General features: G+C 40.0%; 1 protein-coding gene across 1 annotated transcript in view; it reads left to right on the top strand.

Moving 5' to 3' along the window:
• Window positions 1-23,958, top strand: part of CRYL1 (crystallin lambda 1) — a 51,484-nt gene extending 27,526 nt beyond the window's left edge. Inside the window, exons 6-8 of the mRNA XM_083854718.1 lie at window positions 7,604-7,709; window positions 19,822-19,928; window positions 21,705-23,958. Coding sequence (XP_083710844.1) covers window positions 7,604-7,709; window positions 19,822-19,928; window positions 21,705-21,818 — 327 coding nt within the window. The 3' untranslated portion in view covers window positions 21,819-23,958. The remainder of the gene's footprint in view (window positions 1-7,603; window positions 7,710-19,821; window positions 19,929-21,704) is intronic.
• The last annotated feature ends 1,079 nt before the right edge of the window (window positions 23,959-25,037 follow it).

A 25,037-nucleotide genomic window follows, 5' to 3' on the forward strand; every position in this document is an offset into this window, starting at 1 on the left:
GCCCCTTGTTCTGTTTCTGAGCACCACTGATGAGTCTGTCCCTATCCAAATTAGCCTCTAAATTATTTTTGAAACCATAAGAACACTGGTGAAAAAATATCTTTGAGAATAAAAACAACTACTATGTAAAAACAACTACTAAAAATTGTGAGCAAGGAAGGTTAAGTTAATGAGGAAAAGCTAGCTCAACTGTAACATTCACTATTAAAAGAGGTTTCCACAGTGTAACCTTTCCTTGAAAGGAAGAGATCTGATATAAAATAAGTCATGCTAAGAACAAGATTTTTGAAGGAGGAAAGGATACATGAACAATGACAGACTGTGGATGAGAAATTGAACTTACCCGAGGATCACAAAACCAAAATATGAAGTTAATTAAATACTAATTTAAGCACCTTTTTATATGCTATCTAGCATAATACTGCAAAAATGGATATCTCTTTTTTAAGAATTCCAACAGTTGTTGGGAAACTCTGGACCAGGCACCCTTGGTGAGCACAGACATTCAGATAATGCCTCAAAAATCTGACAGGATTCTTTCACATCTCTGAGAGCATAAACTCAATGATGAAAGCTACTGCCATAGTAAACTAGGATGCTAAAAATTTGAATGGATCCAGGGATCATTTAGACACTTTCATGTTTGACTGTGCAGAAACACCCTCCAGCTTCAAAGTCTCAAAGACCTGACTGCTGGGAGCTGAGGCAGTACAGTACATATCCCTGAAAGTATCATTCTCTGGTTTTGCTGTGGAAGGAATGTAAGAACAATTCATGGGCTGCTGTTGGAAAGGAAGTACTGAGTTGAGGCAAGCCTTTAGTATCAACCTGTTGTATGGATGCTTTTGTGGCAGTGGTGGTTATGTAAATAGTAATAAAATAGTGCTTGAAGGACTGACAGATAAAGAAAGTTGATTTTGCTGTAAATCAAAGTTTCCAAGTTGTTCTGTTCTTGTGTAATTTTATTGCGTTTCAGCCAAATACACATTTAAACAGTAACAACTTTGGTGGCCGTATTTCCACTTCCAGAAGCCTAAACAATAGCAGCTGTCAAAGGTGTGTAGTTTCAGCTGTGTGACTTCGGGCTGCACAGTGCCTTTGATGGGAGGAGAATCACTGCAGATAGGTGAGAACTGCAGGCCTAGGGCAGTTTGTGTGTTTCTACTGTTCTGCTGCCAACTTTGTAATTTTTTATTGCAAGTCATGTTCTTTTGGTGTATTGCACTTTCCAAATGGGGAAACATAATTCTTGATTCTTCTGAAACATAATTCTTGATTCTTCTGATTGTGAAGTTACTTTCCAGTTCTTACTGTTGAAAACATCAATGTCCTGAACTCTCAGTCTTTGAGAGACTCCTAAAAATCAAGTTTTACTCACATTGGTAAAATCTTGAACAAATGTTTTCATTACTCTGAGAGGCACTGGTGAGTTGTTACGTTGTTTTATTGGGTTTCTTGGTTGGTTGGTTGGTTGAGGGGTGGTTTTTTTTGTTTGTTTGGTTGGTTGGTTGGTTTTTTTGTTTTTGTTTTGTTTTGTTTTCAGTCAGTTGAGCTTATTTCAATACAGAAACTAGTGGAAGCTTCTCTGATAGAAGTACTAATGTCCTGTTAAAGTAATTGATGGTAGCATAGACATGCAGTACAGCTGTACTTAAAACATTTATCTTGAAAACTTTATGATAAATAAGCTGTGCAGCTTGCAGAATATGTTTGATTTCCCAAATCTATCTGGGAAACTAACAACCTGCCAGTCTTTCTCTGTTTTTTTGGCACCATTGTGTTGGGATGGACAAGACATGGGCAAGAAATGATGTGATGGGAGAAAGGCTCTGATACAGAGCATGGAAGTAAAGATGCAGCTGTGTAGAAAGAAATGCGGTAAAGATATCTGCTTGCTGAATGTTATATGGGACTCACTGACTTCTGCCATGTGGGTCCAAGAGTAGGACACATTTTTAACACAGACAGAAATCTGAGGTAAGGCTCTGCCAGCACATTGGGTGCAGGCTCAAGACTCCACATGGTGCTCAAATTGCATGTGGCATGGATGCCAGAGCACAGAGAGAAGCATGATTCAGTCTAAAGAGATTAAAGTAGCAACAAGAAACCTGAGTATTGGGATACAGTTTGTCTTTGCCAAAGGTGCTGGGGTTCCCAGCTGCACACACAGGGAGGCAGGGATTTTACAGCTGGGCGCAAAGTGAGTGCTGTGAATGCGGGACTGGACTGAATGTGGGAGTGGGAATTGTAGTGGTAAAGTGGTAAAAAATTAATAGGCTTGCAAGTTGAGATCCGATTTATAGGAAAGTAAAAGAAAGAAAACCCATTTGGAGATGTACAGTTGAATGCTGAGAACTTTGCTTATGTGGATAATTAGGAATGTAGATTACAGAATGCAGAAGTTTGACTTTACAAGAACTTAGAAGCAAAGACCATGGATTCATTTATGGGTCTAAGAGATGTAATTCCAACAGGTGCTTCTCTTTGAGGCAGGAGTGCTACAAAGAGATGTTTAATTTTGGATCTGAGTTAGTCTTTTTGTGTCAAAATGTCTTCTTGAAGATTCCTTTGACTTGCAAGTCACAAGCATTTGGACAGTGCAGGTGTTTGTGGCAGGAAATTTTTGTATCAGTTATCTCTGTCTCCTCATGCTCCACATTTATTCATTGATAAAGCAAATACTAGGAACACTGCTGTCTGTGTCTTTAAGGTCATGTATCTGAGGACTTTCTGTAGGACCTCATAGCCTATCTGAGATTGGCATTCTCATTTGCAATGACTCTGAAGTACTTCAATGTATGTTTCTTATTTATGTATTCAATAGTTAGGGCTCTGGTAGAAATGTTGCAAAGCTGATAATGATGAGAGTAAAAGAAGTACTGTGAGATGTTGAGGTTGAAGATCCTTATTCCTCTCTTATCATTCCTAAATTTTTATATTACCAGTTTGGAACCATTAGAATTTAGCCAGTAACAGGAAAAATACCTCAAACTGCTTTCTCTGTTATTTTCTGTTGCTATTTATTTACTTTCTCACATCTCCATTGACAGTGGTCACTGGTGTGTCTGATTTTGTTCATAACTCTTGGAGCAGAAGCTTACTGCCTTTATTTGCCTGGGACACACACTGCGCTGTAGACATCATTACTTTTGTACTTTCACCAGTACCAGTACATTTTAGAGTAGTTTAGGATTATGTTGCAAAGGGTATTAATTAAATAGCTTGACTTTATCTTGTTCTGAAGGTAAAATTTTGGTTAACATAATCCAGAAAATAACAACCAAACAGTTTCACCAACACTTCAGTTCAGAGGTCTCAACCCTTACTCTGAGTAGCTATGATTGTCATTTAACTGTGGATCACAGAGTGAAATCTTACCTTTTTGCAATATTTTCCTAATCATCACCTGGAATTTGCAAGGAGGTCATAAAGTAACAGCAGCAGAGATAGCAAGTGGAGCATGACAGTTTTTTAACCTGGATATAATTTAGGAGTTTCAGCTGCTTTTAGGAACATGTTAAAATTGTTACAGGATGGATTGTGTAAGTACTCTACTTACCTCTGTATAAGATTTTAATACTGTCTTAATGTAATTGTTTTTCTTTAAAAGTGGATTTTCTTTTATATTATAGTCATTGCAAAACATGAGAAGAATGGACAACTCTTCAATTTTTGTTAATCTTCAAGAAAATAAAGTCATGGTTTGGCTATGTGTCCATTTTAGTTTGGTTTTGTGACAATCAGGTGCATTGGCTTCAATCATTAATTTACATACCTTTCCTTTCTCAAGTGACTAGCTTAGCAGACTTTAAATGCTGGCTAACCTTTTAAGTCCAGATTCCTAACTATTAATCGTATTACAGTGTTATTCAGAGGACTTTTCCAAAAGATTGAGGATGAGGTATAGGATTGAACATTTAATTACAGTGCCCCATTAAAAGGGGAATATCCTAAAAAGGAAGTTTAAAAGGACAAGATGAAAAATAATGTTGATACTAAGTATTTCTTACAGGGTGAGGTGAGTGAGGGTGCCATGGAAGAAGGAAGATAAAGGCCAGCAAAGCAAGGAGGTATGAAGTGTGTAGGACAACAAGTTTAAACATGATGAAATTGAGAGATATAGAGGGATATAGGAGAAAAGTCATATGTTCAAAATGACAGGACTGGAAAAAGATCTCATCAGGGTGTGAATGGAAGGGACTTGATTGAAGTGATAGTGAAGAGGAGGGTGTAACAAGTACTGCTGAGACAGAATGCATATATTAGTGGCAGTCAGAAAAGAAAAAGAATACTGGATTTGGGGAATACATAGGATGAAGTGGCAGATTTGGAAACAGAAAATATGTGGTCCAGGAGGCAGTGAAGTCCAAAATAACTCTATAACAGACTGGAGTGAGTAGGAAAATATGAATTGGTGGAACCAGAAAGACTGTGATGTGTTTTGGCCATTACTTTTGGTATGATTACAAGCCTGTGACAGAAGTTGCGATATGGGTGTGACCCAAAGATGGAAGCAAAGACTGGTGATTAAAACCAAGCAGGTTGGGTCAGAGCCTAATGCTGGAGACTGCAGAACCACTACAGGTTTCTGGAAAGGTGAAAAGGGTCCCTGCACAGGGAGAAGCACTAATAAAGTACCAAAGGCTCATTAGGATAATCCTGTGGTATCACTGGAGGTTAAAACTTCTAGGAAAATGAGATTGTGGTATATAAATGTTGTTGTAAGAAGTGTGGAGGATTCTAGGATTCTAGATTTTGAAATTTGACTGGCTGTTGTGGGATCACTGAGGATTTTGGTGGAATTTATTTTAAATCTTAATTTTGTAGCTGTCAGAGCTTCTAGTGAACTCTTAATATACTTCCTCTTCTCTCTGACAAAATGTTGGAGGCAGAGCCTTACCAGAAGAGTAATTCAGGATGAAAAATCCCATTGGGAAGATTAATTCGCACCTACACTTAGTGAAACCGGATAGGAACTCTTTCTTGTTTAGTTCTTAGCATAAACACCAATCCTTGTGGAAGGCACCTTGCTGAACTTGCAGCCTGGTGATCATTCCACCAACTTATGATCTCCTTATCATAAATGGGCGTAGGGTTATTCCCTAGGGTAGGACAGTCTAACTTGTTTATCATTTATGTGTTCTTAATTTATGAAGAGAAGTAAAAAGTTTTTCTTTAGGAGGGTGTTTTTGACAGGAAGAAGCTGAGCTCATTTGAATAAAACACTGTATCCCTCAACTGAAGGGATCTGTCATAGTTTCCTTCTGATAGCAATAATTCTTGCTTTTTAGCAGCTGTAAACATCAAAATGCAGCTATAGTCAAAAGGCCAAGAGCAAAGCACTTATCTCATGATTCTGAGGGCACCTGGTCTTCAAATAACAGTATAATAGCTGAGGACTATGGTATCCAAAGAAAGTAAGTTATTAATTTGGAAATTAATTTGCAATGACTCTGAAGTACTTCAAGAGACTGTTAAATCTTTTAACATTATGTTTACAGTTTTTTAACTGCTGCTCTGGTTCAAATGCTTGTCTGGAATTTGTGGTTAGTCTTTTGTCCATAAATCCATGTCACCCAGGGGGACAGGGGGGAACCACTCATCAAGCACAGCTTTACCAGCACAACCCATTGTTTGGATGAAGCACTCTCAACAGAGGAACACTTTTATTGACTTTGCTGATGTTGTTCAGAGAAGTTGTGTTGCCATGTCAGGGAAAAAAGCTTTCACAGAACTTATGGTGCCTGTGTTAGTTATCCTGATGCTAGTCTGTAATCTGAATTCTGTCTGAGGTTTTTGTTTAGTCCTGTCTTTATGCAGACTTTTCTATCTGCCTGTAAATGAGTTATTTTACCATGTCTGTGCTTTACCTTTAATTTTAAGAAAATTATGCTTTCTTATCCCTGCCATTTTATGGCCAATTGTTAGAACTGTGTGTTCTATATGTGGTACATCAGTCTTAATAATTATGTCAGTTTTTCCTTTTCAAGGTAGAATTCTGCAACAGGGATTCAGACAGGCTTGGTTTTGATAGGAACAATACCTATAACAGGTTGAGTCTTGAGGTTGTCTTATAAAAATCTTGGTTTACGCATGAGATGATGAAACTCGATGTCTGTGGCCAGCTGTAGAAGTTATGTTGATTTGTGGTTTTTAAGTTTCTTTTAAAGTAGCAGGAGATGATGTAAATGATGGACACAGGAAGACACTGTTGGTGAGATTCAGTTCATTTAAGATGGGATATTGAAAATGTAGACAGTGATATCTAAGCTTCTTACTCATCTTTCAGTCAGTGAGGAGAATTAGGCCCTTTTAGGACACAACTCATCTTACCTACTCTAGATGCCCGCTTTAGGATGCTGATTTCCTTTTTCTCCCTGGTGATTATAAAGAGAGTCTAGATGTCTAGCTCAGATGTCAAGGTCTACTACAGATCAGAAGAGCTGTCCTGTGTACCCGTAACTCTAGCCCATGACTGTGTGATACAAAGGACCATTCAGACAGGGCCCTGCAAGAGAGAAATTTAACAGAAAATGATGTGGTTTTGTCCAAGCAGATGAATTTATGAGTATTCTGAAGCTTAAAGGTGCTTTTTAAGGAAGAGGCACTGAGTAGGCCATACACCTCAGAGTCGGGTGAAAAGATAAATTAGAAGCAGTTCAGTATCTCTTCCATCTTCTTACACAGAAGGAAATGTTTTCATGTCTCTGGGAATAAAGAGGACAAGTTCTTGAAACCAAGCTTTATCTGATGGAAGTGGTTAGAACAAGTCTTCATTAATTCTCTCTAGTAGGTAGAAAACAACATCATGTAATAAATAGTATTCTTCTAAAGTAAATCAGTTCAGGTAAAGAACTGTGAATCATTTTTTACAAGCCTTTCTGTGCTTGCCCCAACTTGATGGAGGCATTGGCTTTCTTGTAGGTGCCACATGTGGGTGGAATAGCAACGCTCAACTTTTAACATGAGAAATGGCTTCATTATGCTTGCTCTATATCCTGCCAGCTCTTGAGATGTGAGGCTGGCAAGGAACTCAAGAACTCTGGGCAGGTTGAGGCTGGGTAGGTTGAATGTTCGGTGAGTTTTGTGGGAGGGAGTGGCAACTGCATTGCCTGTGTGTTTGGACCCAGCCTTTTTTGCAGGTGGCCTCAGGAGCAGTACCCACTGGTGCACCGCCATTCTGCTAACTGGGACTCTGCCCAAAAGTCCGTAATGAAGAGAATACGAAGGGAGATGTAACATTTAGCCAAAATTCCAGTATTTAAAAGAGTTGGTATAGTGTTTGGATTTGATATAAACTGTTTTGGCCATGTGCTATTAAGAGTGTCATGCTTGCTTTCTTCTCCGATTCTCAGTTTCTGGGACTGTGAAGTACAGTCCTAGAGATATGAATGACTGCTTATGCTGAACACAGGAAGGCTTGCATAATAGATGGACATTTCTGGCAAACAGTTGTGTTCTTCTCTTTGCAATCTCAACTGCTGTTTCTAGCCTTAGTTTTTATTACCTCCCAAATTTTTTAATTATATACAAAAAATAGGAAATTTTGCATTAAAAGCAAACATTCACCAGTCTTCCTTCCTGTTGTACTTTTGCTGCTTAGGAAGGAGTAATGTCTCCTACTGATCTAGACCTTGTGATGTCTGATGGATTGGGAATGCGATATGCATTTATTGGACCTCTGGAAACCATGCATCTTAATGCAGAAGGTAGGTAGTATAAAATGTTGTAAGTATGAAGGGAAGGTTTGCTTTGCACAAGATTGTGGAAATGTTATGTAACAAACCAGGTTAGGATTGATGCAACTATGACTTGTCTCTTTTTTTAATTTAATGGTAAGAAAAACTTATTTTAAATGTTCGGTCAGTGGAAAGAAATGGATATTGATTATCCTGTTACAAATCAGGTGAAAGATGACAAACTATTAAAACACTAGTTGTGTAATAAATTTTTTCCAACATCCATCCCATCATACTTTGATAACATTGTTGTAGCCATAGTTCAGAACTGTCTGAACTATGAACACCTGTCTGAGTGTCAGGTGAAAAAATTGTTGAAAAAGTTTAGCTGATAATCCAGTGTCAACAGAAAATCACTTTCCATAGATGAGTACCCCCTGCTGCTGAATTTGTAGCAAAGCTACAGTGCAACTGTCCCTGGAACTGCTGTGCTTTAAGCTTATATCCTGAGTGAAAAAAAATTGCTTTTGTCAGCAAAATCCTGTGCATACAAAGCTGACTTGACAAAGCAGTCAAGTAACAGTTTGACATTTGTCTTGGATAATTAATACAGATATTTAGATTTTTTGGAATAGTATATGTGAATCCTAGGTAAATAAAAAATGGATTGTGTAAAATGAAATAAAAATTATGGATCAGTTTAACAAAGGTTTGAGCAAAAACTTTAACAAAACACAAAACTTCAAAAAATTAGATCAATTAAATACTATCTCTTTATATTATCATGTGTGTCTTTATTTTGCTTTTGTATGGTCCCTGACATGGTAGGCTCCTGCTCTGCTGCTGGATCTTTTAGGCAATGCTGCAGTACTCCTGTGTACTGAACCACTTCCACAGCAGCACCTTGTCGGCTGGTTCAGTAACTTGGATTAGGAAAAGTATTGCTTCACTCCTGCACTTGCAGATACATTGTGTCTGAATCAGAGACAGTTTAAATCAAAATTGCTGATGTCAGGACCTGTGGTGGCATATGTTCATAGTTCCATGCCAGTGCCAACTTCTCTTTGATTGCCCAGTATTGCTTCACATAATGTGAATAATATGGACCTCCTCTTCATTGCCAAGGATTTGCTTGACTAACCTGATCTCCTTCTAAACCAAGATGATCTGCTTAGTGGATGAGGAAAAATATATTGTCTACCTGAATTTTACTTAAGCATTTGATGCCATTTTCCACAGCATTCTCTTGGAGAAACTGGCTGCCCACTGGGTAAAAAACTGTCTGGATGGCTCGACCCAGAGAGTGCTGGGGAATGGAATTACATTCAGCTGGGGGCTGGTCACTAGTGGTGTCCCCCAGGGTTCAGTGTTGGGCCCAGTCCTGTTTAATATCTTCATTAATGATCTGGATGAAGGGATCAAGTGTGCCCTTAGTAAATTTGCAGATGACACCAGGTTGGGTGGGAGTGTTGATTTGCTGGAGGGCAGGAGGGCTCTGCAGAGAGATCTGGACAGGCTGGATTGATGGGTCAAGACCAATTGTATGAGGTTCATCAAGGCCAAGTGCCAGGTCCTGCACTGGGGTCACAACAACCCCAGGCAGCACTGCAGGCTGGGGGCAGTGGCTGGGAAGCTGCCTGATGGAAAAGGACCTGGGGGTGCTGGTCAGCAGCAGCTGAACGTGATCCAGGGTGTGCCCAGGTGGCCAAGAAGGCTGATGGCATCCTGGCCTGGATCAGCCATGGTGTGGCCAGCAGGACCAGGGCAGTGACCGTCCCCCTGTCCTGGGCACTGCTGAGGCCACACCTCAAATCCTGTGCTCAGTTCTGGGCCCCTCCCTGCAGGAAAGACATTGAGGGGCTGGAGCGTGTCCAGAGAAGGGCAGCAGAGCTGGGGAAGGGTCTGGAGCACAGGTGCTGTGAGGAGCAGCTGAGGGAGCTGGGGGTGTTTAGCCTGGAGAAAAGGAGGCTTGAGGGGACCTTAGTGCTCTCTACAACTGCCTGAAAGGAGGGTGTAGCCAGGTGGGGATCAGACTCTTCTCTCAGGTAACAAGTGACAGGACAAGAGGAAATGGCTTAAAGTTGCACCAGGGAAGGTTTAAATTGGATATTAGGGAAGAATTCTTCATGGAAATGGTTGTTAAGCATTGGAATAGGCTGCCTAGGGAAGTGGTTGTATCACCCTCCCTGGAGATATTGAAAAGATATGTATATATGCCAGTCAGGGACATAGTTTGTTGGTGAATTTGGCAGTGCTGGGTTAACAGTTGGACTTGATTTTAGAAGTATTTTCCAATTGAAACGACTTTATGATTCTATGACAGCTTTCTCTGATGCATTGTACTAATACTGTATTTTTTATTAGTAGAAGGAAGTGGAAGTAGATACAAGAAACTGCCCCTATCCTTTTCATTTGCCTATCAGCTTTACCATCTTCACAGCAGCTGCCTTGTTTTTTTTACAGCTGTAAGATATTAGTTGCCCACAGTCTTAAACTCTCCGTTAATCAGTGAGGAAGGATGAAGGAAGCATATGAGACAAAATAGTGTTATTTGTGGGAGAGTCCCTTTGTTTTGTTTTGTTTTGCTTTGGTGATGTGGCGCTGTTTGGATTTGAATAAATTTATTCCAATTATTTTTTCTGAGATTGGTGTTTCTTCTTTCCCTGTGGGATGCATACATCAAGATCCTCCCATGAATTTCCTATGGGCTAATGTCATTTTTTGCCTCTGTTAGGTCTTACAGCCTTTCCTCCATATTCATAAATGATCCTATCAAACCTATTATCTAGGCCACTTTAGGTTACCATTTAATCAATGCATGGATATTAGGAATGCTGACTATATGGCAGTGAGCCAACAGCCTTGAACATTCAATAAAATGACAGTGTCAAGTCATTAAAAGGAGCAGAGACAACAACAGTTTGAAGACTGAATTGCAAGAGACAGGAAGGAGACTGCTTTGGGGAGGAAAAAAGCATATCCAAATTGCATAATAATATAAAGTTGATTGTTGATTTCAGCAAGTAAAATTAATGTTGATATGTGTTTCAGATTTTGAGTTTGTCCTCTTATGATTTCACATGCCAGCATCACAACAAATGCTGTTAAGTCTTTTACAAGGATGATCAGTAGACTTCACTACAATCAGTTTGCCCGTTTACTGTTGTGGGATTATGTTAGCAGACACAGCATCCCACCTGCACATGTACTGGGCAATCTATGAATATAGTGAAAATGGTCCAACCTCAGTGAGATTGTATCTCCTAATCTCTTGTTTCTTGAGAAATCTCATTTCTTTTTTTTTTTTAAGCCCTTGCAAGCAATCATCTCTAGAAGCAGAGGCTAAACTATTATATCCTGTGTTTTACAGGTTTGCAGCAAAAGTTCTTCATGTATATTTCACAATTGGCTTAGATCAGTTATTTTATTAGTAGGTTATTTAGTGAGCTATAATTGGAACTTGATCTAAACTGCCAATATTAGCAGAAGAGCTGGATGAGGGAATGTTGAAGGATCTTTGTTGCTGTTTTCTCTCTCATATTTATGTAAACACCATTCCCGGATTGTATTCTACCTGTCACTCACTGAGGTATTCATACAGCTATCTATAGGAGTTATGTGGAAATTGGGGCTGATCTATGGTCCCCATATAGTAAGTACAAATATCCAGTAAACTAGAAATGAGTTTTCATGATCAAAGCTGTGTTTCTCTTACAAAATGTGGGAGTACTTGCTCATCTTAGAAGCACCTGCCACGTGAATTGATATTGTATGATAGGAGCAGAATGATTGTGCTGTGTGAAAAGTACAAAATATGAAAAGGAAAGAGTGGAGAATCATAAATCATAGTTCAAAGGGAGGAAGTTTTTCTTGTTTTGTTGGGCAAGTCATAGCCAGGTGTGGTTTCTAAGAATTACTCCAAACAGATATGCCAGCTGGTTCAAGAGCAGAAATTATTTCCATTGCTACGGCCAGTTCAATGCTGCTGTACAGGGAGCAAACCAAACTTCAGCCCAATTCAGGAGTTTTTATACTGCAAGCTGGTCAGTAAGTGTGAGAAACCTTGAAGGTAGTAACATCTAAGAAAAGGAAGATTGCCTTCTTTTCTGTCCAGTCTATGTGTTATGTTTTAGGATAACAAAATATCTCAGCCCAATTCAGGATACTTGTAAGAGGGTACTACTGAGATGAAGTATCACAGTGGTATGTACTCATACCAATGCTTTTAATTTTCATAAACCCACCATATATTTCATACATGTTTCCATGCATTCAATTCCTTTCCCAATAAGCTGAAGAAAGCAGTTTATAGCCCTTCTAGAACTGCTGTTTGCCTCTGTGGAGCTGCAGGGCTTTTCTGGATGAAAGAGTTTATATGCAGTAAGTCAAGATGTGAATTTTTCAGGATACTGGCTGCTGTGCACCAGTTTCCTTCTGTGGGCTCTTAGGTATAAAGTAGTTCCCTCTGCTTTCTGAAGGGAGCACATGGCTTTGCACAGGAATTCTTTATGCTTTATTCCTCAAGTCATTATAGATAGTTCCCAAAGAACACATCTTGATGCATTAATGAAAGAATGTGTATGATCACCAAGTGGCTCAGACTGAGGAATTCATCCCAAGTTTGAAACTGATCTAACAACACAAGCAGTTCATAATGACTCAGTTTAATTCCTTAATGCAGCTCACAGCAGGCCTGCAGAAATACTTGTGCATTGCTGTTGAGATGGCAGCACTGGCACAATGAGAATAAAGCTTCTTTTGGTGCTACCACTGTTTCAGTGTAGTTCCAAGTATTTGTGTGACTAGAGCTGTAACTGAATCCATATAGCAATTAATGTAGTGTACAAAACGTCTTGTGAATTCACACCCTACCTCAGAGCATGCATCTGTGTTCAGACACACCCTTAATAAAGATAGGATTACATTTAGAAAGTTGCCCTTGGAGATGTAATGTCTAGAAATGTAATCCCTCTACCATTAAAAAAGTTTGGAACTTTTGGTTCTCTGAACATAATCTAACCATGTCAGATTCCTCTACGATGTTCCTATTTTTGTTAAAATACGCCTTTTTTCTGTTGTCATCTATACTCATCTTTCACTGTAGCTTCTTCTTAGATTTTATGTACTGAAGTCAACCCCACCCCAGTCTTTTCAAATCGTTGATGCTATTGCATCAGTGGCTTGACCATCGTGCCTTCTCTCTTTGAGTCATTACAGTATCTTAATGTGCTGCCCATCAGGTTGAAAGTCATCAAGTTAATACTCAGTGTGGTGGAGTACCCTCTCTTTTGCATGTTCCCTGTCCATGTCAGTGACACTTGCTCCTGCCTCTCATTCTCTCTCACAAGTGTCTCAGTGCCTTGCCAGGCTGGTTTACCAAGTTCGCTTGCTTGTATTCTTCAGCCCTTATGCCTGTTGCCTTTCTTGTGAAGAGAAAGGGATGAGACAGCATACAAGAAGCTGATCCTTTAAGATGCTTACAAACTAGAATGCATGAATATAGTACATTTTATACTGTTGTGTTTTCACTTCTCTTTTCCTACTACTACAGTCATTGTCCTCTTTATGAAGTTCACTTGTGTCTTCTCTCAGGGCAGTGAAGCATGTTTCGAAGCTAAATATCTGTCCTGAGTTCCTTTTCCTTCATCAATACTGTTTTCATCTTGGTGGTGCAACTAGAGGCATTGCAGCAGTAATCATGTTTGCACCACACCAGTGCAAGTTTGCAGGTAAGGATCGACAAACCTTAACTGTGGTTTTTAGAACAAATTCTTGTGGGGCAGTTCATTAGCCATTTTGGAAACTGCCTGGACTCTCATCGAAATGGAATAAGCAGCAACTTATTCCATTATTGGAGCCTTGTGTGTCTTAGATACATATGGGCAGCTGAAGAGCCTTGAATCAATACCTTTGTCTAGCTTGTGGTAACATGTTCTTGTAACTAGACTGTAGAAGTCAGAAATGCTGAGAGGGTTTGGGATTTTCAAGGAAGATAGGGTATTCCCCTTTTCATCTCTATAATCCTGCATATACTGCCCCCTTAGAACCTTTTGTAAAGGGGGGAATCCTCTTCTTTCACTCCCTGCCATAGCTGTGACTAAGTGGAAGGAAGATTCAGGAAACTCCTACCTTCCCTGGAAGTGTTTGTTTTGTGTTCATAGTTCTCAGCTGCCTACTGCAACATCTGCCTCCTCCCATGGCCTCTTTTCTCCAACACCGACAAAGTGAGTGTGTGCAAGAAAGGTGAAGGTTTAGACAGGGAGCCAGCAAACCACACAAACAGGAAGATTTCATCTTCTTCCTCCATCCCAGATGGATCTTGTGTCACCCTTGCTCTCCAGTTGGAGATAGTGAGGCACAGCATGGGCACAGCAGTAGCATGCAAAGAGAGATGATTGTTTTTATCAACACCATTTACCATCTTGCTGTTTTTCCATCTCCCAGGTGCTCCTGTCTGTTTCACGCTGTTTGCCAATGCTAATCCTTCCAGTTTAAGCTGCTCCCGGAGTAGCATCAACAAGGATTAAAGAGATTCTGTCACATTTGTTTTCCTTCTTGTCCCTATGCTCCAGCCAAGGGCTCTTCTCATTCACCTTTGCAATAGCCCTGACCCTTGAACCGAGGGCTCCCAAGACTAAAGGCCTGGAGTCAAATATTTGCTATGAGTTTGCAGTTAAAAAGCAAAGTGATTTTTTCAGCAATATTCCCCACTGCCCAAATCCTCAGCTTCAAGAAGGCATTCAATCAGTTGATCCTGACTACTGGAATCAAATTAAAATTGTGTTTCACACTGGGAGAACCATCTTGAGTTATTAATTTTGAACTATTGATTTTTTTAATCCTTGAGTGAGATTGTGTGTGTTTTCTAACTTTTGGTCTATTGACTTCACTTGAGACTTGAAAGATTTTGCAGTGCCCACTGGTTGGCATGCAGCATATGTTCCTGCATGTCACACACAATGTTGAGATCAGCTGGGCTAATGCTGCTGCTCTTCTCTAGACCCTTAACTTTTTATTTTTTCTTTCTTTTCTTTTCTTCTTTTTTTTTTTTTTCTTTTTCCTTTTTTTGCTGATATTGCATAAGGCTTCTCTTCATTCATGCATTACACGCAGTGGGTGAGTTGTGTTACTCAGCCTGCATTTGGCATGTCTCTGGTGCATTGATGAGCTACACCCACCCAGAAATTGTTCTGATTCATTCAAGCAGTAGGTGAACTGCCAGTAGGAGCTTGATTTCCAGGTCTAACTGGCTGAGTGAACTTTAAAGGCCATGTCCAGCTCAGGAGTTCATACTCAGCAGGTAAATGGTTCAGCCATTTCCAAGCATTCAGCTTTCCCAAGATATTAATGTGCGTGAGGCTTGTGAAAAAGATTTCTGCTGTACAGTCTTCTATTCTACCTTCCATTACTACCACAATCAAAACTACTCAGATCTATGGTATTATTGCACAAGCTTGCCAGATGTTTGAAAGATTCCTGTTGACTTTTGGAAAAGTACCAAATCTAAACTATTTGGTCTAAGTGCCATAAACCTGTGTCAGCTGGGTAAGCACCAAAATAACTGGTAACTGATGCTACTTTTATCATTCCTTCTGTTGCCAGTTGCTCATGGGGATTTGCTTGAATTGCTATATTTGACTGAGTTGCCTTTTTTTATTTTGTCATTGTCCAACTGGCAACAGCTGCTGGCAGAATAAATCTGCACTCTTCTGCCTCAGTCATTTCTACTTCTGCATCTGGGAACATTCTATGATGTTGGATGATGTGGGAACATTTTTGCTCAAACTCCTCACTGTTAGAAGACAAAGCTCACATGAGCAAGTTGCATGTAATTATCTTTGTCTTGTGGCTGGTGCATGAGTCTTGTACAGCATTGTCTTGGGTTCCCAGGATTGCTCACATAGATAGCATACCCCTGGTAAGTCAGTCTGGGTTGGCTTCAGGTGCCAAAGCCTGTGAGCCCAGTTGTTAAAACGTAATAGGCAAGCACTTAGGCTAATGGCAGGGTATGGTCAGAAAACCCTGATAAGCAATGGTCCTTTCCAGAGTGCTTATGGAAGTGGATGGTGGTGTCTGCGTCTTCCCCCAATGAAGAGATAGGATGATACCACAGCCTGTTCCACATCCCACAGTAATACTTCTCTTCCTGAATCTCACTTCCTGCCAGGGATGTTTTGAAGCCCCTGGCAATCTGGAGGTTTCTGGCTGTATATCAATCAAGAAAAATGAGCAAAATACTGATTTTCTGTGTAATTAGAAAACCAATATACCTGTATGACTAGCTGGCATTCCTTCTTGTGTTGGGGAAAGCCAGAACATTCCAGGTTGTATTCTAGGAATGCATATGCTCTTTGGGTAGATAACACAAGGAAACGGACAACTGAATGCTGATTGTCACACTCTTGGCACCAAATATAGGTTCAAACTATTTAACAAGGCTGTATCAGGCTGCTGTTTTTTCTCAGAGCCTCCTCCTCCCTTCAGATACTGGAGAATGTTTCTAGTCCATTTTTAAGAGAGTAGAATACTCTCAAATCTTCCCATGATGCTCTTGTGCAATGGACATATTCTTCTCTTCTGTCTTTTCAATTGTTTAGCTGATGATCATTGTGACTTCAGAGTTCTGAAGTACATTTAATACTTCCTTGAGGCTTTGTCCTTTGAAAGTTCTTCTTTGGCCCAGAAGCAAGAGTGTTCTCCATCCTCCTACTGACCTCAGAGGCCTTTCAGAAACCCTCCACTTCAGCAATTTCAGGCATGTTGAGCAGTCTAAGTGTTGTTGTTTATGCTACATAGTTGGCAATAGTCAGAGTTTTCCATTCATTCATTCCAACAGCAGCCATTTTAGGGTTAGACAGGTGTGACTTCTAAGGTATTGATATTATACAGTGTTGCATTCCAGGGAACTGTTGAGGAAAGAGATCAGTTAATGACTCTTGACCTGATTCGCATTCTTTTGTGTGATAGTCAGGCTTATGTTTCCTGCATTTTGTGGTTTGATTAGACCATGAGCAGTTCTTGTTCATACTTCTCAGTCTGTACAATCTCCTGAGTCTTCATGGAAGAGTTGGTAACTGTAACTGCTTGCTTTTGTCTTTTGCATGTTTCTCCTCTTTGTTTTGATAACTAGCTAATGAAAATATAATTAAGTATATGCAAATTCTTCAGTCTCTATGGTTCTCAGAAGCCTCCTGTGGATGTCCAGAATTTTTCAGATCTGGGATGATCATCAGGATAATCCATACAGGTGTGATAGGCTGGACTCGATCTCGAAGTCTTTTCCAACCTAGTTGATTCTGTGATTTTATCATTGTCAGCTTGCTTACTGCCAGATAAGCAGTGCTCATTTACTGTCGTGGTGCAGTTCCTGATGTCCTGATTGGGAAAGGCTGCCTTATCCTTTCTTGATTATGTGGTAGTTAATAGCACAAAAAAGCCTACTAGATATGTATATCTGGGTGAGTGACTGATTTCTCTTTTTGGTGCATGTATTATTTCATACTCTCTAGTGCCTCAACAATAATTGTTTAGAGCTTCCTATTGGAGCTGATGGAAGCTGGGTCTTTCTGTAGTTCAGCCAAGGTCTACTTGATTGCCATTTTACCTGTTATTACCAGTTAGTTGGTTCTCATGTTCTCTGACCATGTGTTTAAGAGCTTCCCAGATTCTGTGGGGAAAGCCCTGAGGTCAGATTAGGCTCACGTGGTTTCATACAGTCTTGAAAAACCCCAGAGGTGGAAACAGCACAACCTCTGTGAGCAACCTATGCCAGTGCTTGAGTGTCCAGTCTGAACCCTTCATAACAAATTGTGCCTGTTGTCCCTTGTCCTTCTGCTGTCCAACAACCGTAAAGAGCCTGGCTCTCTGTGCTCATTCACCTCCCCACAGGCTCTGCTGCAGCACTGGGGAGCTGCTGGTAGGTTCCCTCAAAGCAATCTCTCTTGCAGGATGAACAAACCCAGATCCTCCAGCCTCTCCTCACAGGACAGGTATTCCAGGCCTTACCGTTTTGGTGGCTTCTGCTGAAGTTGCTCTGTTTTGTCAGTGTTTTTTTATACTTGGGAGTCCCAAACCGAATGCAGTATTCTGGATGCAGTCTAATGAGTGCTGAATAAAGGATGTTAATCACTTCCTTCAGTCTACTGTTAATTAATTTCAATCTTAACACAGCCTAGGCTGGTTGCCATCTTTGCTGCCAGGGCACACTGTTGGTTCATGTACAGCTTGCTGCCTGCCACTACCAGGAATTCTTGGAGTTCACAAGCCTGTGTTGTTGCAAGGAGCTCTTCCTTCTGAGGTGCAGGATCTTGTGTATGTCCTAGTTAAAGTTTTATATTGGCACATTCCTCCAGCCTTTCTAAGGGCAGTCCTGCCCTTCAATGTATCAGTTGGTCCATACCCCTCCAGCTCCCACTCCTACCCAATTTGATACTATTCACAAATATTATGAGCATATTTTGTTAAGTAGTCTCAGGTCTCAGGACAGGTTCCTGCAATACTCCATTTTTGCTGGCCTGCAGGTGGAGTGCAATCCATTAACCATAACCTCTGAGCCTACACATCCAACCCATTTTTTGTCCATCTAGTTGTCCAAACAGACAGACCCTAATGTCCAAACTTTGATACAAGAATATAATGAAGGACCATGTCAAATGTCTTTCTAAAGTTGAGGTAAATTATATCCACTGCTTTCCTATTTTTCACAGTTATTTAATCACAGAAGGCAACAAGATCAGTTAGACATGATTTACACCATGGTGTACTCAGTGAAGACTACATGCTGATTGACACAATCACACTCTCATTCTTGCGTCCAGGAGTTTCTTTCAAAGAGGACTTCCTCCTCGATTTTCTCAGGGACAGAAGAGAGATTGATTGGCCTGTAGTATCCCAGATTTTTTTGGACCTTTTTTGAAGATGGGTGCAATATTTGCCTTCAGTCATCTGAAGATCTCATGATGACATTGGTGCATAGACTGACTTAATGTTTGAAGTATGGTACAAAGCAGACTTGCAAGGGCATGCTAGTAACAATAAGGGCTATTACTAACGGTAGAAGTCCTTCTTGTTGCTCTTGACATCCTTACAAGTTTCAACTGGAGCTGATCTTTGGCTTTCCTGATACCATTCCTATGTGCCTAAGTGGTGTTTTTTAATTTCTTCTTTACAGCCTGTCCCTGCTTCCACCTTTTTGTACTGGAGCTCATCTAAGCAAATCTCTTGATACATGTACTTGTCTTCTTGAATATCAGGATAGACTGTTCCTGCCCTTGGAGGATACTGTGCTTTACTGGCCTGTCCACAGACTCTCGCTCAGCCAGTTGCCCTTCCCATGGAATAGCTCCACAGAACTGAGCTGCCCCATTACAGAGATAGCACAACCCCTCCTTGTCTTTCCTGCAGTGCTTATCTCTCCAGTTGTGTGAGCCATCCCCACACACCTCAGTTGCTCCTGATACAAAGTTTTTCTCACCAGATGGGCCAGGGTTTTGGCAAAGATGCCTTTTCTCTGCTTTGTTGGGTGAATCCTATCTACCCCTAGAAGTCCTCAACTATCAGAGAGAGTTATAAAAGCCAAATCCCTGTCTCTAACCCAGTTAGGGGTTGAAAGATACTGATCTGCAAGATTCATCTGTTCCTCCTTTAGTCTTTTTCCTTCACTGGAGGCCACCTGTGTCTCCATGCCTTTGATGCTTTCCCCCCAAGCCATGTTGTTCTTGATACACTCCAGGTCAATAAATAAAAATAATTACAGGAATGCTTCAAGACACAACACACACTGACTGGGAGGAGAGGTGAGAGCACTTTTCTTCATGGACCCTGGTCAGGGAAGCTTTCTGGTCACAAGTAACAAAGCACAGGTATATTTGTGGTCATGCACTGCACCCTCACAGCATTGCCTGCTGGTCTATGACATTCATTGGTTTTGCAGTACAGCCGTGTCCTAAATAATTTTTCTGTGAACCTTAATGGCAATGGGGTGGATGGAATCCATTTTTCCTTGATGACAATTAAGTGTCTTAATCATAAGAGCAGACCATTTTTTAGGTCTGTGGTTTAAAACAATGCTTAAGCACAGGCAGCCTTACTGACTTTAACTAGGAATTTCTGTTGAAATGTAACTTTTCACTCTTATTTTCAGGTGTTTCAAATTATTGTGAAAGATATGCTGAAGGAATGAGACTTGTTCTGAACACGTTTGGACCAGTTCCAGAATTTTCAGGTGAAACTGTGCAGAAAGTCAATCAGGTAAATAAGGAGTTGATAAAAACAGCAACATTCAGAACAAAGAATGTTAATTTTTTTATTTTAACATTTGTACTATTTCAGTTTACTGCTGGAGGTATCTGTAGTCTGTATTTATTGTGTGAATGTGTACTTTAAGGGAAAATATCAGTACAGCATGCCTCTGAGTCCCTTTTGAAAGCACTTGGACAATATATCATGGGAAAGTGACCTAGCAGTCATATTATTACCTGTAGCATTCTTACTAGACAGAGGAGTCAGCTGCTAACAACTGTGCTTTATTGACATTTCATCCTCCATGCTATTCCTTACCACTTCCCTCCTCTTATATTATGCTCAGCCTCCTTTCCTACATGAATATTCATCCTGTGTCTTCCTCCTACTCCATGTTCCTGCATAAACCTGTAGCTTTTTTTCTTCTTTTTATACTTTACAAACTAGAGTTCCAGTTTGTAATGTGTGCAAATGCATGTTTAAGACAAGCATGTGAGCAGTCTGGTAAGGTTACCTGCATATTTAAAGATAAAGTGTGTTTAAGTGCTGTTCTGGGTTGGGATCTCGTTTATGTATTAACATTTCTAAGCCCACAATTTGTTTATACTCACTACGTAGTCAATTTGAATGACCACAGGGAATCAAGGGAAGTATTATCATTTCCTAAATCTGCCTTTTCAAAGGTGTCTTAATGATTAACTAAAGAACATGTGTAGGAGTTGAATCATTTCTGATCACCTGTAAGAGATTAATTCCAAATACAGAGGCAGCTTGTCTGGAAGATAGCATTTTGTGTTCCTATTTATGTCAATGCATTTTGAGGAAAGAGATTCTTTTATGCTTAAATAACACAGACTGCTTATAATAATGATCAATAATAATTCTGGAATCATTCACAATCAGAAGCTTTTAATTGGTATGAAACAGTTTGGCTTTCTTTATAAAAGGCTGGATTCTACTTCAACATCTGCTTCTGTATCTCTTTATTATCTTCAGTCTTCAATGCCAAAGATGGACTTGCAGGGATGCTCTGTTAGAGTAAATCATTAAACATTTCTTATCCTACTCTTTGGTCCCTCTCTCTGATTTTTTTCTGGAGTGACTACAGCTTGCCAGTGACTGCAGGTCTGGGTTTCACCCAGTTTCTCGATACTTGCCTTTTAAGTCTAAGACCTCAGGTCTTGTTCTGGCAAAGATGACCTTGTGGTCTCTATCTGCACTCTCAAAATAACTTTTTTTTCCTTGGCACTTCTGAGACTTTGTGCACTCAGAAATACTTTTTTTCACTGAGTTTGCTATGTGTCTTCCCCTGTCATTTGTATTATAACTGGTATTCTTAAGACAAAATGTTTTTATAAACATGATATCTCTCACTGCATTTATGGGGAGCCACACACAGGAATCTGGTTCAGAACACATTTTCAGCAACATAAATGGCCAGGTTGTCTCCTTTCTGCTTAATAAAAGATTATCATCAAAGAGACTAGACAGTGACTATGTGGAGCAAAATGAGGGAAGAGGCTGATGCATTATTGTTTCTGTAGTCATCTTCATTGCCACATTCAGGATAACCTTATCCAAGTGGGAGCATTTTTATTCCCATACAGGTTGGTTCCTTTCCAGTTACTCATATAAAGAATTAGTGACCTATTTCTTGTGATAGCCTAAATTATAGTTTGTGCAGATGGTGAGTTGGTCTCACACAGGGAAGGCAGGAAAAAAATGCTGGTGAAAAACTTTTCACTCAGAACTTGAAATTTAGTCATCTTAAATTTTCTCTTCCAGGCACTGTCTGAAAAAATTCCAGCTGTTCCAAAAGCCCTGGATGCCAGGAGAAAATGGAGAGATGAATGTCTCATCGGTCTTGCCAAACTGAAAACACAAATGAAATCTAACTGAGGTGCACATTGTCTAACAGGAGAGACCAAATGAAGAGCGGATCTTCATAAAAAAGCGGAAATTTTTGGTCATACAGAAGAGGAGACTGAATGGGCAACCAATGATATATGCACATGGAGACCAATGAAAATTTGGTCCAAATTTGCCAAATTCATGAATGACTACAAACAGTTATTAAAAAGTTCAGTTTAAATTTATCAAATTACTACACAAATGCTTTAGATGTGTAAGCATTAAATAGCTTTAGCAGCATTAATATTGTGCAATGCAGGAACAGAATCATATTTTAAATAATGCATTTTTCAACTTGCTTAGGGATTCAGCACTTGAACAATATTTGCTAACACAGGGATCTGAAACAGGCAAACATCAGCTGTTTGTCACTGGAGAAAATAAGCCCTCCCCCCACCAGTCACTGTGACAATGAGGTTAATTTGTAAAGCAGTGACTGCAGATAGGAGAAGGTTGTATTGAGCAAAGCATGGATTCACCCCAGGGTGAGCTGAGACCTCAGCAGCAGTTAAGAGTCACTTCAGTTTGTATCTGTTACTGTTTCACAATGTAGGGGAAAGGTCTGCTCCTCCTTTCCCTCCCCTTGGCACTTCTGCACCTGTATGGTGATCTAAATGTGAGTAAATAGAGCAGAATTCCCCCTTCATTCCCTCCCTCTGGTTCTCTAAGGCTTACCAGAGACCTACTTGGTTTTCAAGACCCTGCACTTGAAAGCCCATGGCTTTGCTCACTGATGTTTGATGCTGGCTGTTGGCATTGCTGCATAACTATGTGCCTAGTTTTATGGCTTGTCTGTGAGAAGTAAGAGATCTGGATTTAGTAGCTGGTTTGGGAGACAGTATGGTGTAGTGCATCTGTCTGGGCTTTCTGCACAACCTTCCAAATGATCTTGGGAAACCAGTTCACCTCTCTGCAGACACGTCTTTTTTATATATTGGTTGAAGCAAGATCTGCTTCTTTAGGACTCAGTTGTAGTGAATGTAACAGCTGTAGCTGAAGGAATACCCAGATACCTGAGTTGGAACTAAATGATCTTTAAGGTCCCTTCCAACCCAAGCCATTTGATGATTCTATGATCTGCTCTTCTGGTCCCTTAGAGAGGGAAAGATGCAGTGGCTTAGATGTAGTATTTATGCTTTACTGCTGCCCTTCCCTCAGGAGATACATCTCCACATAGAAAAACACAGGATACACCTGGAAGTAGGATCAACCTCAGGTGCTGCAGTGGCATGTTTTGGTCCACTGCAAAGTGTTACTGTGAACATCTGTATTCTGTAATATAGTAGGACTTTAATCTTAGGTGGAACCTTGGTGCATTGCTGTTAATGCAGATAGCAGGAATAACTCAAAACAGTTCATTGCACCCACCCTGCTTGAGTTATGCAGTTCTGAATTTGTGCTAGCTGGTCATGTAACTTCATAGTACAGATGCAGAAGTTTTAGGCTGTCCTGCTAATTCTCACGTGTTCATAGAGGATGCAGTACACAAACACACTGTTGTTTAGTAAAGCTGTAACTTTACTAGTTACCATTTTGAGCTTAGGAGAAATGTCTGCATGAACATACCAAACCCACTTATTTGTGCTTAGGTCACAGTAAAAGAGACATAAGGTAATTTGTATTGCTCGACACAAGCGGTGGGCCAATAACACATCTCTGGATGTAAAACATAGGATGGGAGGCATAGCGCAGAGGTTGTCCTGTTCTTCTTTATTATCAGTGCAGTGAACAGGAAATTTGTAAGCTCAGATTATTACTTTATCCCAAGACTTTAAATTTTCATGTTCTTTCTCTTGTTTTTTATTGCCACAGTGACAGGCTCAACTACATTTAGATATCTGAGAGGTCAGTCCTCACTCCTGAGGCCTTACTTAGCAATAGCAAATTAATTATGAGGTTGATTTCCTCATTTTGTGTATGGTTTTTCACTTCAGACAAGGCTGTAGAAGGTTCTGATTACTTTCAAGATTTGACCTGTTTTTCTTGTGGGCATATGACATTGTCATAACTAATTAGCTTGCAATGCTTCTGTTTACTCTGAGATTTTTTAAAACTTGATCATGCCATGAAATATTTGCTGCTTTATTATTTGTGTATTAATAAAATATTTTAATGAAGAAGATATTAATTTGTGTGCTCCAGTGTGATTGATGTTTTAGAGACAGAGCACTTCTGTACAGTGAGCAGCTGCTCCACAGGGTTACAGCAGATCTCACCTCAGAGCTTCAGTTCCCACACAGGTTTACAGCTCTAAGTTAAGGTGGGGGAAGATTCTTGACAAAAAAGTGTATTTTAGCTGACATTTACATAGGAGATCCAGCCTCCAGGAGACACTTTTTGCCCTACGAGGATTAGTTAGGCAGAGGCACATGTTGTCCACAGAGCTGGTGTAGTCTCCCAACCTGGAGGTTTTCAAATCTTGACTGGAAGAAGCCCTAGCAGCCTGGTCTGACCTCAGAGCTGACTTGCTGTGAGCAGGAGGTTAGAGCAGAGATCCCCTAACCTTCCTCCTGGTTTGCACTTCCTGATTTTAAGTTTTATTTGATTCTGGATAATTTTGTATCAGAAATGTTGCTCCAGACACAGTCAAGTATTTATTTTGATTGTCAACATAATGAGCAGTAGTTAAATGTTAAAGTAACTATTTTATGGTAAAATATGAGATATTTTGGAATAATTTATCTTGTGGTTTCTTTTTTACACAATTGCATATTTTAAAATCCTATATATTTTTATTCAACTTACACCTATAGAATTTTCTAAGACCATCTTTGTTGCACCATGTTTTTCTCTGTTTCACCAATTTGATATTTATTGTTTTCCTTATTGCATGTATTTTACTGGAAGTTACTGCTGCTTATTGGAAGCAGTGTCCAATATGTTCATACCAAAGCCTTTGATTTAATGCCGTAAAAAAGGAGCCATGTATGATGTGTGAGATAGGAAGGAACAATAGATGCAGGGAAATACTCAGTTGCTTCACTGATGGAAGTCTCCAATACCTGTTCCTAAATCTCGGAGTGTAATGAAGTAGTTTGCAACTTGCAAAGCAGCTATATTAATTTACTTCCCCTGTTCTGGAGTTGTTTTCCTATTCTGTTAAGTCATGGTAAGTTTGAAAGTTAAAATGTGAGCATTCTTCTGATTGCACTATCATCTAATTGGAATGGTATTCAACTGCGTTATCCCATCTATACCATCTTTTAG

The sequence above is a fragment of the Zosterops lateralis genome, assembly GCF_965231275.1.
Source record: "Zosterops lateralis genome assembly, chromosome: 2".
Classification (NCBI taxonomy): Eukaryota; Metazoa; Chordata; class Aves; order Passeriformes; family Zosteropidae; genus Zosterops; species Zosterops lateralis.